At 38.9% G+C, this 13928-nt stretch overlaps 1 protein-coding gene across 2 annotated transcripts in view; it reads left to right on the forward strand.

Moving 5' to 3' along the window:
* The first annotated feature begins 7745 nt into the window (after positions 1-7745).
* The window catches only part of LOC139477154 (protein maelstrom homolog), a 35250-nt gene continuing 29067 nt past the window's right edge, over positions 7746-13928 (forward strand). For both annotated transcript variants that reach the window (XM_071259704.1, XM_071259705.1), the window contains exons 1-2: positions 7746-8180; positions 9497-9613. In XM_071259704.1, coding sequence (XP_071115805.1) covers positions 8049-8180; positions 9497-9613 — 249 coding nt within the window. In that variant the 5' untranslated portion in view covers positions 7746-8048. The remainder of the gene's footprint in view (positions 8181-9496; positions 9614-13928) is intronic.

Genomic DNA, 13928 nt, shown 5'->3' on the forward strand with positions numbered 1-13928 from the left:
ACAACCAACGTATCTACGACACCACGCCCACACAAGCAGAACACTTCAAACACCAGCCGCCTTACCCCGCAAAAGCAATAATGATTTATCTCCTTTTTCTTTATTTATAGGTCTATTATATTAATACCAGCTTAACTGATACATTTTATTTTATTTTATACTCTTTTTATTCTATAATTCATAGTATTAATGTTACACATTGTTTTAACAGCTAGTATTAGTCTTTGTTTACATTGTTTTGCTTTTGAGAGAATGAGACCGAGAGAGAGATATATATTCATTATTTATGTATCACGATATACATAGTATGCACAAATTAATGGTATTAATTCATGGTGATGTATAAAATAGTGCCACGGTATTATATAAATAGAACCGTAAAATCACTGTATAAAGAAAAATATAAAGATTAATAGCTGCGTGTTAAGATGTTATAATGTTCATACAGACTAATGACATAAAAGAAAGGTTTTTCTTATACATGAATAGCAATGTCCTTGATAATATCTATACCAAACTATCATTCCGTATAATGTATAATAACTTTTTCACACTCGTAAAAATTGTTAAACTTCGGTACCATATTATTTGCATGTGATAAACGTTCATCGCTTAGTCAGAACAAAAAGGACATGAAATAGAAAAAAAAGTGCTTCTCATCTTCAACAGTGCGAACATTACATAAACTAAATCATTTGTGCAAATTATATCATTTAAAAGATTTGGTTGGTTGGTTTGTTGTTTTACGCCACACTCAGCAATATTCCAGCTATATGACGGCTGTCTGTAAAAAATCGTGTCTGGACGAGACAATCCGGTGATTGATATCACGATGACATGCTTCAACCAAACCAGCGAGCCTGACCACCCGATCCCGTTAGTCGCCTCTTACGACAAGCAAAATCGCATTTTATTGCAAGAATGGGTTGCTGAAGACCTATTCTACCCCGGATCTTCACGGGTCTCATTTAACAGAGTTGGTGGTCGACTATAGCGGCCGGGTTCTACTGCAAAGGGGAGGGAACCACATCTAAACGTGGCTAAACCTAACATTATCGAAAACAAATTTAACCCCAAAATGACTTGAAAAATGTAATTAGGCTTAAAACTGTTGAAAAAAAAACTAAATTGCCTGACACAACAATTTAAAAAAGTAATTCAAGCTCTTTTTTTTTTAATTTCCTAAAATAGCTGCTTTTGCACCTGTAGCCGAAAAAAATCCAGTCTCCATACATGTATCGCTGTTGAGAGTTTATGTGACACGCGTACGTGGCTACACGTGAGCAGATCAAACACAGACGTTACTTGAAACACCATTTCAAGCAGAATTATTTTGCCAAGTATGCCTACTCATTCGTTTGAATATATCCAATAGACTGGGTCCAAGGCTAGGGAGTTAAACCATATGAAGAAAACGTGCAATACCCAATATGAATTATAACATGTGAGACAATACTCAATGGCTCAGAAGGTTATCTGGAACCCTGGTGTGTGTAGGACTTTAAGTAGCATTGTTGAATGAGTGAGTGAGCAAGCGAATGAGCTCAACGCCGTGTGGAATAGCATTCCAGTCATATCACGACGTGTCTGCTTAATGTGGGAGGAAAGCCCGAAGCGATGCATTATCAGACTTATTTCACTTTGGTAAAAGATCACGAGGACGGGTATGGTGCTAACCAAAACGTACATTTTTGTAGCTCAGTGGAGGGAGGGGGGAGGGGGCGTCAAAAGACAAAACTAAGAAGCATATTATTTAATCTAAACATAAATATATTAAATTTTATTGAATTTAAATTCGGTTTCTCAAATCTTTGTATGTATGTAGATGTCGGCCAATGGGTGCAAGGGTTTAGCAAAGTCTCACCTTGTGAAAATTTGTTGATACAAATATAATGCCGAAGGAAAACGTGACACCTAACCTATTTAGACACTGAAACTAAATTTGCGGCTGCTTACAGCGGACCAAACGACTACCCTCGTCGGAGTAACACTGCTGAACCGGCGTAGTTAAACTCGTTTCTGTTGCAATAAATACTAAGTTATATTGACAGTAAACCAACAGTTTGCAGGTTTCACAAAGAAAAGATTTGTTTGTTTGTTTGTCTGTTTTTTAACGCCGCATTCAATATATGTATATGTATATATATACATTCAGCTATATGACGGCGGTCTGTATACAAATAATCGTGTCTGGACCACACAATCCAGTGATTGACATCATGAACATCGATCCTAGTAATTGGGATACGATGACATGCATCAACCAAGTCAGCAAGCCTGACCACCCGATCCCGTTCGTCGCTTCTTACGACAAGCATAGTCGCCTTTTACGACAAACATGGGTTGCTGAAGACCTATTCTACCCTGGATTTTCACGGGTCGTTTCACACATTTACCAGTTTGGGGTACGGCACCCAGACCTTCGTTTCGTCACAGGAACGAACGTTTTAACAACATGGTTATTCCATACAACTTCAGTGATGTAAACAACAGAAAACAGTTTCGTTGCCGTCATAACGGCTTCTTCAAAACAATAATGCCTCGTATATCATTTATCAGTTTCTTTGAGGTAAGGTCAATATATTGAAAATCCTACTTCCGGATACAGTTTATTTCGCATTTTGTATCATTAGTGACCGTGCTTGCGCTGTTCCTTCCACGGTTTGTCCCCCCTACGTGTCATGTACACATTTCTATACAAAATTACATGATAGTTTCTTAAAGAACTTCATCCGTCATGGGTCTTAAAATAAACAATATTCAGATTTTGTTGGGTACAGGGTATTCATGGTCAAGTACCGTATAATGTTTCATACACTTTTCTGGATTTCGAGTTATTTTGCAGTTCATCGTTCTCATTTGGAGTCAAACGGACTGTAATAGTGGATGTAACTCTCTTGTATATCCATAAGATAAAGCCAACACATATTTTTCTCAAATGTACACAGGCCCACGGGAGTAGTACCACACACACACACACACACACACACACACACTCGGGAGCAGTACCACACACACACGCACACAGACGCTAACACCGAATTATTATTTTCAACACATTTTCACAAGACTAGTGTCCAACGCCTCCACACATTGGCCAACATCTGTATACATAGAGAGTATTTGCTGCGAAACATAATTTAGAAAAAGTAGTTTCTATGTACATAATAAACTATTGTCTGTCTGTCTGCTTACATTTAATAATATGCTTTAAATTCATTGAGGACATGGGACAATGACCCCCATTCCATATACACACACAAACACACAAGAACACGCACTCAAAAAAACACACAGACACACACTGACTGCAAAACGCTTCAATGGGCCTTGTCCCCATGACACGTGTTGTGTCGAATATAACATCACATCACCTGTGAATCGTTACAGCCACAGCGATTATACTTTTACATATTTATAAGTTCACCAACAGATTGTTTAATTACATATTGCTGCACTTACCTTGTCGTTTTGTTCAACGTCCTCTCCAGAGTGAAAACATACGGCAGGGCAGGAAAGTCTTCATAATGCACATGATGTACACCCAAAAGAGCAGCGTTCACGTAGCGTGTGAATAATATGAACATGAGAAACTGCCCATTGTAATCTCGATTTAAAATAAATTCTAAACAGCTCGTTGAAATTAATTTAACATGTACCGGTGCATTTCATAAAGTAAGCGTCGTCTGCTTCGATCCGTGGAGTCTGGTGCACGCGCATGAAAAACGGAAGTGTTTACCGATTGGCTAAACTCGAAACCATGACATCACGTGACTATTCTGGTGAACACCTGCGTGAAATATACAACACTTCTGACCTGGTTTGACAATTGTTTATATAAACAATCTTAACAATCAAAGCCATTGGCGGTGGGTGTTTGTCCAGCAATGTTAAAGCGTTGACTCGTCACACCACTTCACCACATTGATACACCATGTAGAGCCGATTTTGATGCCCCTCTCTGTAACATGACTTTGATTTTGTGATTTCCAAACTTCGCACATGCTTCTTAAATAAAAAAATAGTAATTTGTAGCGGTATTCATCATAACAGAATGGAGATATAATACAGTGGATAGTCGAGCATGAGTTGCCAAGCATCTTAACAATTTAATGCAGTTTAATCATTGTGACGATTATTGAATTAAAAATATTTAAAAATTATGAACAATATATATAAAGTGCCACACGAGCAAAAAAAAACTGAGGGTCAAAAGAAAGAATACCGTGTTTGTTTTTTTATGTAATGGAAACTGAAACAACTGTTGTTGAATTTGATCATGTATATTTAGCCATCACTCATTCCTGCAACAGTTTTTGAAATGTTATCTGTGGCTGGTTATTTTGTAGAAAAATAAATTGGTTCAATGTAGACTGGGGTTGGAAATGAACTTGCATCCACATGACCCCTAACATGTTTGAAATGTTATAAATTTATGCCGAAAAGAGTAAATTGATTGATTTTCAAGATAAGATATCTTAGATACCCATCAACAGTTATGTATGATGTGAATTAATTCTTTTAATATTTAAAAGTTCTAAATCAAATCATATTTTTAAAAATAAAACCATGTTGGGGTATTGTGCATATGCTGACAAAGCGCCAGAATAATGTTTTGGGTATGATATCGCTAACTTCAGATATTTTTAATTGAAAATCAAAGATATGATAAAATCCACAAAGATGTACAGTTTCCTTTGTTCCTCTGTCTATACAGCGGTGTAGCAACTACTTGGCACAGCAAGCGCTGACACTTTGAAACCGTGTTTCTTGACGGCCCAGTGTGGAAATTGTCGTCAATGAGTTGACTCGATATCGTTGTTTGATTGTTGCATCAGTTTTTAGGATATATGGATATATGGGTTTGATCACAATGATCACAATGATCAAACTGAGATTTTATCAAAGAAGTTATTAATTTCCCAGAAAATGCTTGAAAAGAAAATTATTCTTCAGACTTTTGGGTAACAACGATGGCGTTGGGGTAGCCTTTAGGTGGTTAAAGCGTTTGCACTACACGCCGAAGGCCCGGGTTCGATTCCCCACATGGGTACAACCCGTGACGATCCGGGGTAGAATAGGTCTTCAGCAACCCATGCTTGTCGTAATAGACGACCATGCTTGTCACAAGAGCCGACAAACGGGATCGGGTGGTCAGGCTCGCTGACTTGGATGATGCATGTCATCGTATCCCAGGTGTGTACTTATAACACACCTATAACACATATGGAACAGGTGAAACACTCCTATATCACATATGGTACATCTGAAACACACTTGTAACACACATATGATACACTAGAAACACACCTATGACACATATGGTACATCGGATTCGGTGAATAGGTTGATTACACTCCAGCGTAACCCAAAGGTGTGGATCGTTGCTTACAGTATAAATCACTGGCTGGCCTGGTCAAGTCTGAATGCATGTACTCACGTAGGTGACAATATCTAAGACGCCGTGATTCGTTGTGCAGAGTTGCGTACCTTTGGAACGCCAGAAACCTATGTTGTGGGTTCGAATCCCGGTTCGCCCCGATTATGTTTCTAGGTTTGTCAGCACCATACCCGTGCTCGTGGGTTCATCGAAGCGGTAAATGTCTGAGACCTGCATCGCTTCGGGCTTTCCTCCTACTTTAAGCTGACACGCCGCGATATAACTGTAATACTAAACTCAACTTAAACCCAACTCACTCACTCAAGTAAAGACATCTAGCTGAATACAGAATATATGCTAGATATAACTTACACTTGAATTTATATGAAGAAATTCTGCAGGAATAACACAGTCCCTTACAAGTTTATATGTTCGTACGCTTTTGAGGATGTTAAAAAAATAATATTTATAACCAATTTTTATACGTATATAATGCTGTATGTTGGAGCGAGGGTTTTCTTTTACAAATTTCGAAATAGTTACTTTAAAAATCTTCAAATAAATATTTGCTTGATAACGGTGTTAGAACCTACACCGAAACGTCGCTCTTAATTGTAATAAAAAAGTTGTTCATCCGTAAATTCGTATCCTTACTTAGTACTCCAACTTCTAAATGCCTATCAAAGAAGTTAGATATTATTTGCCGCACAAAGAGTTGGCCGCCGTGTTTATGCGTGATGTAACCTTTTTGAAGTGGTTGTCAGAAAGTTATGTCCAAGTTACAAGTTGTAGCTACTGTTCTAATGAAACAGGGGCGGTCGGGTAGCCTAGTGGTTAAAGCGTTCGCTCGTCACGCCGATGACCCGGGTTCGATTCCCGACATGGGTACAATGTGTGAAGCCCATTTCTGGTGTCCCCCGCCGTGATATTGCTGGAATATTGCTAAAGGCGGAAAACCATACTCACTCAATCACTCTAATGAAACAGAAGATGTTAAACACATGGTTTATGTAACGAAGTAAGCTCCATCTGGCGAGACATTGATGGATATCGCACAAAAACAAAAACAAGGTAACAATATCCAAAGAAATGTTCTTTTTGGTAATTTATAGAAAAAAAGAACCCTTTAAACCTTATCTTGTTCTGTCAAAACGAATCATTTTCCACTTTAGAAATAATATATATCCACCACCATTCTAATTTATACAGAAGGAGCTCACTGAATTTTATAAGTTAACCGAGTATACTTCCGTCATTTATTGTAATAGAGATTACTTTAATAAACTTTGGTCAAGCTGGCATGCAAAACTGTGTTTATGCTCTGGAAAAATAAACAAATTATAAAAAAAGAGTTTAATAAGCCAGAATGTATGTACGTCACACTTTTAGGATGTTAAATAAACACCTAATATTTATTACAGTATTCTACGTTTATACAGAACACGCCTATCAGGAACTGGCGGATATAACGAACTGTTTTTTTGGTCCCGACCATTTGCTGTATATATGCTTATAACGAACTACTGTTATAACGAACTAAAAAAATTAGTTCGTTATAACCGTAGTTTACTGCACCTCAATATATCCATTAACAATTTTTGTATGTATTTAATACTGATATTGAGTGTACTGTGTGTTTTCTTTTAAAAAATTCGAAATGGTAATTTTGAAGTGGCTGTGAAAAAAATATGTCTCCCTCCAATTCGTGTGGCGAAATGTCTCATATAAAAGCTAGAATTCAAGGCATCTTTATAACATAATTGCTATATTCATAAACAACACATTTTACGTTGAACGAAAAGATAAAAAACGCCCTTTTTAACAACAAATTGACAATGCATTCATTTACCCACAGGTCCCAGTAGTAAAAAATATCATTGCCAATAACGAAGCTGCTTCCCTTAAATGCGCGTCGTACCGTCGTCAATATTGAGATATGCAGAGACGGAGCCAAGTTTACAACTTGCCACGACAGGAAGTAGGAACCATTCAAAGTCAGAGCCCAGCAAGCTCCTCACATCGATGGCCCGTTCGCGGAGCTCTCTATCGCTGCCACCAGTCAAAACTCCCCACTGTGAAGAGGTGGCTACAATCATGCTTGGAGTTGAACTCGTAACCGAATGACCGTTATGTTTACAAAAAAGTGACGACTGTCTTGACGCCGAATACACTTATCGCTGTTAAATTACTTTCTACGTTCGTCAATTTGAATTTCTGTTTCATTAAAACTATCGAGTTATTGATATAGTAAGAATGTAAGGGAGAAGTTGGTTGGATTTCCGTAAGTCTGCAATCTCGAACCAATCTGATTAATAAAATAACAAAGTAAATTCATCTGGAAAACATGGTCAGTCGTAAACCTTTTCAAAATGATATATCATTGCATTCCCAAAGATATAAACAAAAGTATGAACGTTACTACATTTGGGGTTAGAGGGCAAATTTCAAGATTCTTGTAATGGCCGCGCCCACACTGGTGGCAGCGATGTTACCGAGAGTGTAACGAAGGTGTCACGCGCTGGGAAGGAGCTGGAGAGCCCAGTTCTCAGGGGGAGGTCACTCTACCACGCAACACGGAAAACAGGAACACCAAATGTGGTTTTAGTGGAAGTTAGATGGTGTCGAATTTCTTTGAAAGTTGACTAAGACAGGAAACATACACTGCAAAATGCCGAAGAAAAAGCAGGCCTGCAACGCTTTCTATTTCTTCATGAAAGAAATGGAGCCTCAGTTACGACGAGAGGGTCGTATTGTCAACGGAATGGCCGATGTGGTTCCTATAGCTCACCCACGTTGGAATGTGAGTGTTTAAAAAAACACGCCAGCTCTCCACTCTGTATTTGGACTTATTAAGATGAGCATGTTTTCTTTGTGATTGGAAATATTAAACATGATGAATGTTTACAATTCTTGCCTTGAGCACTGTTGCAGTAAGGCGACCGGTAGTAGAGCGTACTATCAGAGCTCCAGATAAGCTGCGTATATATGCGTAAAATACGCATCAGAAATGCAGAAAAACGCAGTGAAATAAAATCCAAGCGTATCAAATACGCAACGAACATTACAGATACGCTACAAAAATAAGACTAGTGCGTATCATCAAAATATTGTGAAGTAACCCTGCGTATTCGATTAGCAACTTATTTTGAAATTATGTACGGACATTACGTCAACATTGACAAACTCCACGATGACAGTTACATCATGATCATTTGCCATCACACTTTCTTGTGGAAGTATCGCTGTATTTTTGAGTACTATATAGCTCTCGAACCCTAGGACTAGATAAATAGTGTTTTTAAATATTTAACTTAAATACCCACATGTGTTAAAACTAGTGGGTAACAGAAATTTGAATACCCAGATAGAATTACTGACACCCAATGATTTTAAAATGCATGGGTAAAATACCCACAACACCAAAAGCTTATCTGGAGCTCTGAGTACAAAGCGCCCACATGTCAAAACGGCAACAGGTCCTTTCGCATTCCCGTCATTTAGTGTTCCCATCATTTCGTGTTCCCGTCATTTCGCTTTCTCGTCATTTCGTGTTCCCGTGATTTCTCATTCCTGTCGAGTAGTTTATATCCCCTGTGACATTTTGTAACGTGTTAGTTTTGTATTTTTTATCCCATGTCGTGAGCAGGATGTGTATTTCAGGAACCTGGCAATATTTCAAATTGTCGGCCTCTCCAGTTACAGTTTTAGTGAAATGGTTAAAAAAATAATAACATTAAACACATTAAAAAATTTATTGCAAGGCATGTTTAAAACAATATGACAGTCATGGGCCCCCTTTTTCTATTTTTGAGAGCGCCCTGGTTGCTTATTACATCAAATACGGTAAAAGAACAATGTTTAAGGGTATGGTAACAATCAACAGTCCATATAAGGAGTGCTTCTTCGAGAGTTTTCACAAACATTTTCCCTAGTTCAAAATCCAAAACTTCATATTATAAAAATCCATGTCTCAATAACTTTGAGTATACATCACTGACATTGAATTTTTCACTTGGCTTTTTGAATTTTACATTGGCTCCCTGAAAACAATTATTTGGAGCTAAAGGCACCTTAGGAAAAAAATAAAATTTGAAACCTGCCCCCCTTCTGTTGCAGGCTCTCCCCAAGGAGGACAAGGCAAGATATGAAACGATGGCCAAGGAATACAAGGCGAAGATGCGGGGCACCACGGGGGATCTGTATAAGCAGGACAATGTCGGCAATATCATTGCAGTAAGTACAACTGTTGCTGAACTTCCCGAGGCAAGGGAGTTAACTGAATTTAAAGTCTAGTTTCAATCCTGGGGCAGTCGGTTAGCCTAGTGGTTAAAGCGTTCGCTCGTCACGCCGAAGACCTAGGTTCGATTCCCGACATGGGTACAATGTGGAAGCCCATTTCTGGTGTCCCCCGCCGTGATATTGGTGGAATATTGCTCAGGGTTAGAAATTGGCACTAGTCCTATAGTCCTTGCCAAACTGCCCAATAGTAAAGGTATCCTAAGGACTAGTAGAATTTGGACATTTTAAAAGGTTCTGCTATATGCTATCATTATAAGGACTAGTGGACTGAAACTGTTAGTTTCTACCGCTGTTGCTAAAAGCGGCGTAAAACCATACTCACTCACACACTCACTAGTTTCAAGGTGCTCATGCGATTTGATGCACTTTGCGGGGCAAGGCCCGTTTATTACACTCTTATAGTTTTTGATTATCGAGCAGATCGTCTTGACTAGGCGCTGCCATTTCGTTTGAAGCAAATGCAAGTGATATGAGACATGGAATCTGATTGGTCAATAGGAGGAACACAGAAGGGACATAACTCGTGATAGTCACTGGTGGCGCTACGATCGAGCCTGGAAATTCCAGCCTAGTTTGGCAAGGGGGGAAACTGGACTTTTATAGTCAGTCAACTCCCTTGCCTCGTGAAGATGCCATCGCCAGACTTTTATCGGATGACATATTTTGCGACGTATATATATAATTTCAGTCATGCAAATAATTTGCATTGTAAGTAAATAGTATATGTGTTTGAATCATTTAAATATATTCAACTTTAGTGGTCGTTGCATGTATATGAATTTTATTACCAAATTTTCTTCAATCAAAGTTTTGTTTTAAACATGGAAAACTGAGTCAAGTGCCGTAACTTACTATAAAACTCCAGTTTCCAACCTTGCTGAACTAGGTTGACACTTCCAGGCTCGATGATAACGTCACCAGTGGTTATTACAAGTTATGTCCCTTCTATGTTCCTCCTATTGACCAATCAGATTCCACCTCTCATACTGCGGTCTACCGGCCTACTGTGACTGGGGACTCGAGGCTTCTTGGTCGATGTACTGGCCTACGGTGTAGAAAGAGTTAACGCAACCGAATCCCTCGTAATGCTGCATTGATCTATGGGAATGTTAATGAAACAGACGATGAGTACAGTATATGCGCTCCATTGTGACCTTGAAAACACTGGCGATAGAGAAAATGGCGGCGCAAATGTCAATCAAATTATTTACGTTTGTGTCTACGTATGTGAAGCAACGGAATTTAGTCGCCACAAGATATTTTTCAAGGTTTTTGGCGACCTCTGAATTTTAGTCAGTAGATAAATTGAAATTTAGGTCCCATTGACGACCGTTTTAGTCCCAACTTTGAGGCCTGCTGTCTTGTAACAAAATGTGTCTTACCGTGCAAAGTGCATCAAATCACGTGAGCACCTTGAATGAAAAACGTGAATGAACTTGCAAATTATCTGTCGACGGTATACATGCTTTGCAAATCCTGCAGTCGACTGAAATCTGCACGATGTCTAGTTTGTTACACTATTTTGATTGGACTATGCATAGACTCCATAAGTCCAGCCATGTTCGACAAGGGTGGAAAGTGGACTGTTATCATCAGTTAACTCCCTTGCCTTGGAAAGATGCAATGAATAACTTGATGTGCATTTCTTAGACATGTTAGAATTTCTCTTTTTTGCATGACAATATATTCCCAGATATAAAGCAAGACTCTTCACCAAAACTTATAAAAGTAATCTCTGTTATAGTTGCAACACACCAAGGTGAGTTGTTTGGGCAGTAAGAGCACGGTTTGGCTTGGCATTTGATTGACAGACAAAAGGACCGAGGGGCGGAGCCCCGAGGTGATCATTTTGTCTGTCAATCAAATGCCAAGCCAAACCGTGCTCTTACTGCCCAAACAACGAGTGGGTGTGTTGTAAGTGACTTGTAGCACGGGTTGCGACGGTCATTCCAAAATTGGGCGAATTTGTGTAAAATTTAGTGACGTTTAATATGACGTTAACTTTTGACGTTAACGTTTAACTTTTAATCTAATTGTTAAATCAAGTGTAAACTTTGGAATTTTCAAATGCACATTAGAAATGTCAACTATTAATTTTCCGAATTTAGCAAAATGCGTTCTATGTCCAGTTGTTTTTATGTTTGACAGTTACATTGTAATCTTTTAAATAAGTTTAAATTTCTATTGTTTTTTGTTGTTTATTTACGTTATTACGCTTGAACACTGTGTACAACCCTAAAGAAACATTGTAAGTTTGAAATTTCTCAAGCTAGTAGGCGGGGCTTGCTGATCTTGGCACCAGCCAATGGTAATGATCTTTAACAAACCGTGCTCTTACTACCATGATACAGCACGGGTAAGATCAAAGGCACCACTCGCAACCCGTGCTACAAATTATAATTAATGACGGAAGAATACTTTGTTAACGTATCAACCGCCTCCGTGGTCTAGTGGTAGAGCGTCCGCCTGGAGAGTGGAAGGTCCGGGTTTCGATCCCCAGCTGCGTCATACCAAAAGACGTTAAAAGATGGTACTTGTTGTTACCCTGTCTGGCGCTCGGCATTAAGGGGCTAAAACAAGGACTGGTCGGCTAGGAGTCAGTATACTTTGTCTGAGTGGGGTATTCATGTTAAACTGCGGCATGGTATCTCAGTGAGCTAGCACTATAAATCGGCATCAGTCCAGATTAGTACAAGCAGCCACACAAACACACACACGTGCATGCATGTTGCTATATAAGTGCAATAATCTTGGACGCGACATTTAACCCACTATCACCTTACCACCTGTTAACTCATTAATTCATTGTGCTCTATCTGTACAAATTTGAATGTTGGTGGATAGTTATTATTTCAAAAGTTGAAAACGATTCATTGAAGGTTGACAAAGTGGATAGCGACTTTGTTATACTGTAATGGTGGCATTTCGGTATAGATCCTTATACCGTTTTCAAGCAAGGCTGAATAGTGAACATGGTACCACCAAACCTCAAGAAGGAAACAAGAGAAATATTCCTAAGCCTAAAAAACTAATAAGTTTGGTTAAAATTCAGGCACTCATCATAAAGTTCGCCACACGTTTTGTTTTTATTTCCATTTTCAAAACACCTAAAAAAATCCTTAAATATTCCAAGTCTAACAGTAGTCAAATAATGTTTTCAGGTATTTTACTCATCAAGGAATACATTTATTCTAGGGAGGCCCTTTCCCAGGTTGATTGTACACAACTGTTTATTTGATGACACAACTGTTTATTTGATGACACAACTGTTTATTTGGTGACACAACTGTTTATTTGGTGACACAGCTGTTTATTTGGTGAACCAGCTGTATATTTGGTGACTCAGCTGTTAATTTGGTGACACAACTGTTTATTTGGTGACACAGCTGTTTATTTGCTGACACAACTGTTTATTTGCTGACACAGCTGTTTATTTGGTGACACAACTGTTTATTTGGTGACACAACTGTTTATTTGGTGACACAGCTGTTTATTTGGTGACACAACTGTTTATTTGGTAACACCCTAGTTTGAACAACCATATAAAAAAAAACACTTCCCCCCGCACTATATTTTAAAAAGCCATTGCCTGAAAACCAATTCTTTTATTTTTTTTAAGCCTAGCAACCTGTTTGAATACTGTTGTATTTCTGGCTTTTAAAGTTATCTCCCTTAGGCCATAGTCTCAACGTCATTGTTTACAGTCAACACTAATTCCTGATATTTCAGTTTGTTACTGAAGTATGGCAATCACGATATGGTTGGTTGGTTTGTTGTTTAACGCCGCACTCAGCAATATTCCAGCTATATGACGGCAAGCATAGTCGCCTTTTACGGCAAGCATGGGTTTCTGAAGACCTATTCTACCCCGGAATGTTCACAGGTCCGCGATATGGAGGAGAAAGAGGGGTTTGAGTTTCCAAGGCAGTAAACTTCATTTCAAGACACCTCACCTCACCTTCCTAACTATTGCTGTTATCTATGGTGCTGTAATTCTAACTTCAGAGTTACGTGTAGTGGTGGGACTATACACTGATTCATTGTATCGATCACAGTCGCTCACTAAATAGAATGGAGCAGGGGTGGCCAAGTCGTCTAAGGCACCGCGATTCACTGTGCAGAGTTGCGTCCCTTCGGCACGCCAGAAACCTATGATTGAGGGTTCGAATCCCGGTTTCGCCCAGATTATGTTTCTAGGTTTGTCAGCACCATACCCGTGCTCGAATTCACCGAAGTGGTAAACGTCTGA

This window comes from Haliotis cracherodii, unplaced genomic scaffold (genome assembly GCF_022045235.1).
Source record: "Haliotis cracherodii isolate W230 unplaced genomic scaffold, xgHalCrac1.p SCAF_31, whole genome shotgun sequence".
NCBI lineage: Eukaryota > Metazoa > Mollusca > Gastropoda > Lepetellida > Haliotidae > Haliotis > Haliotis cracherodii.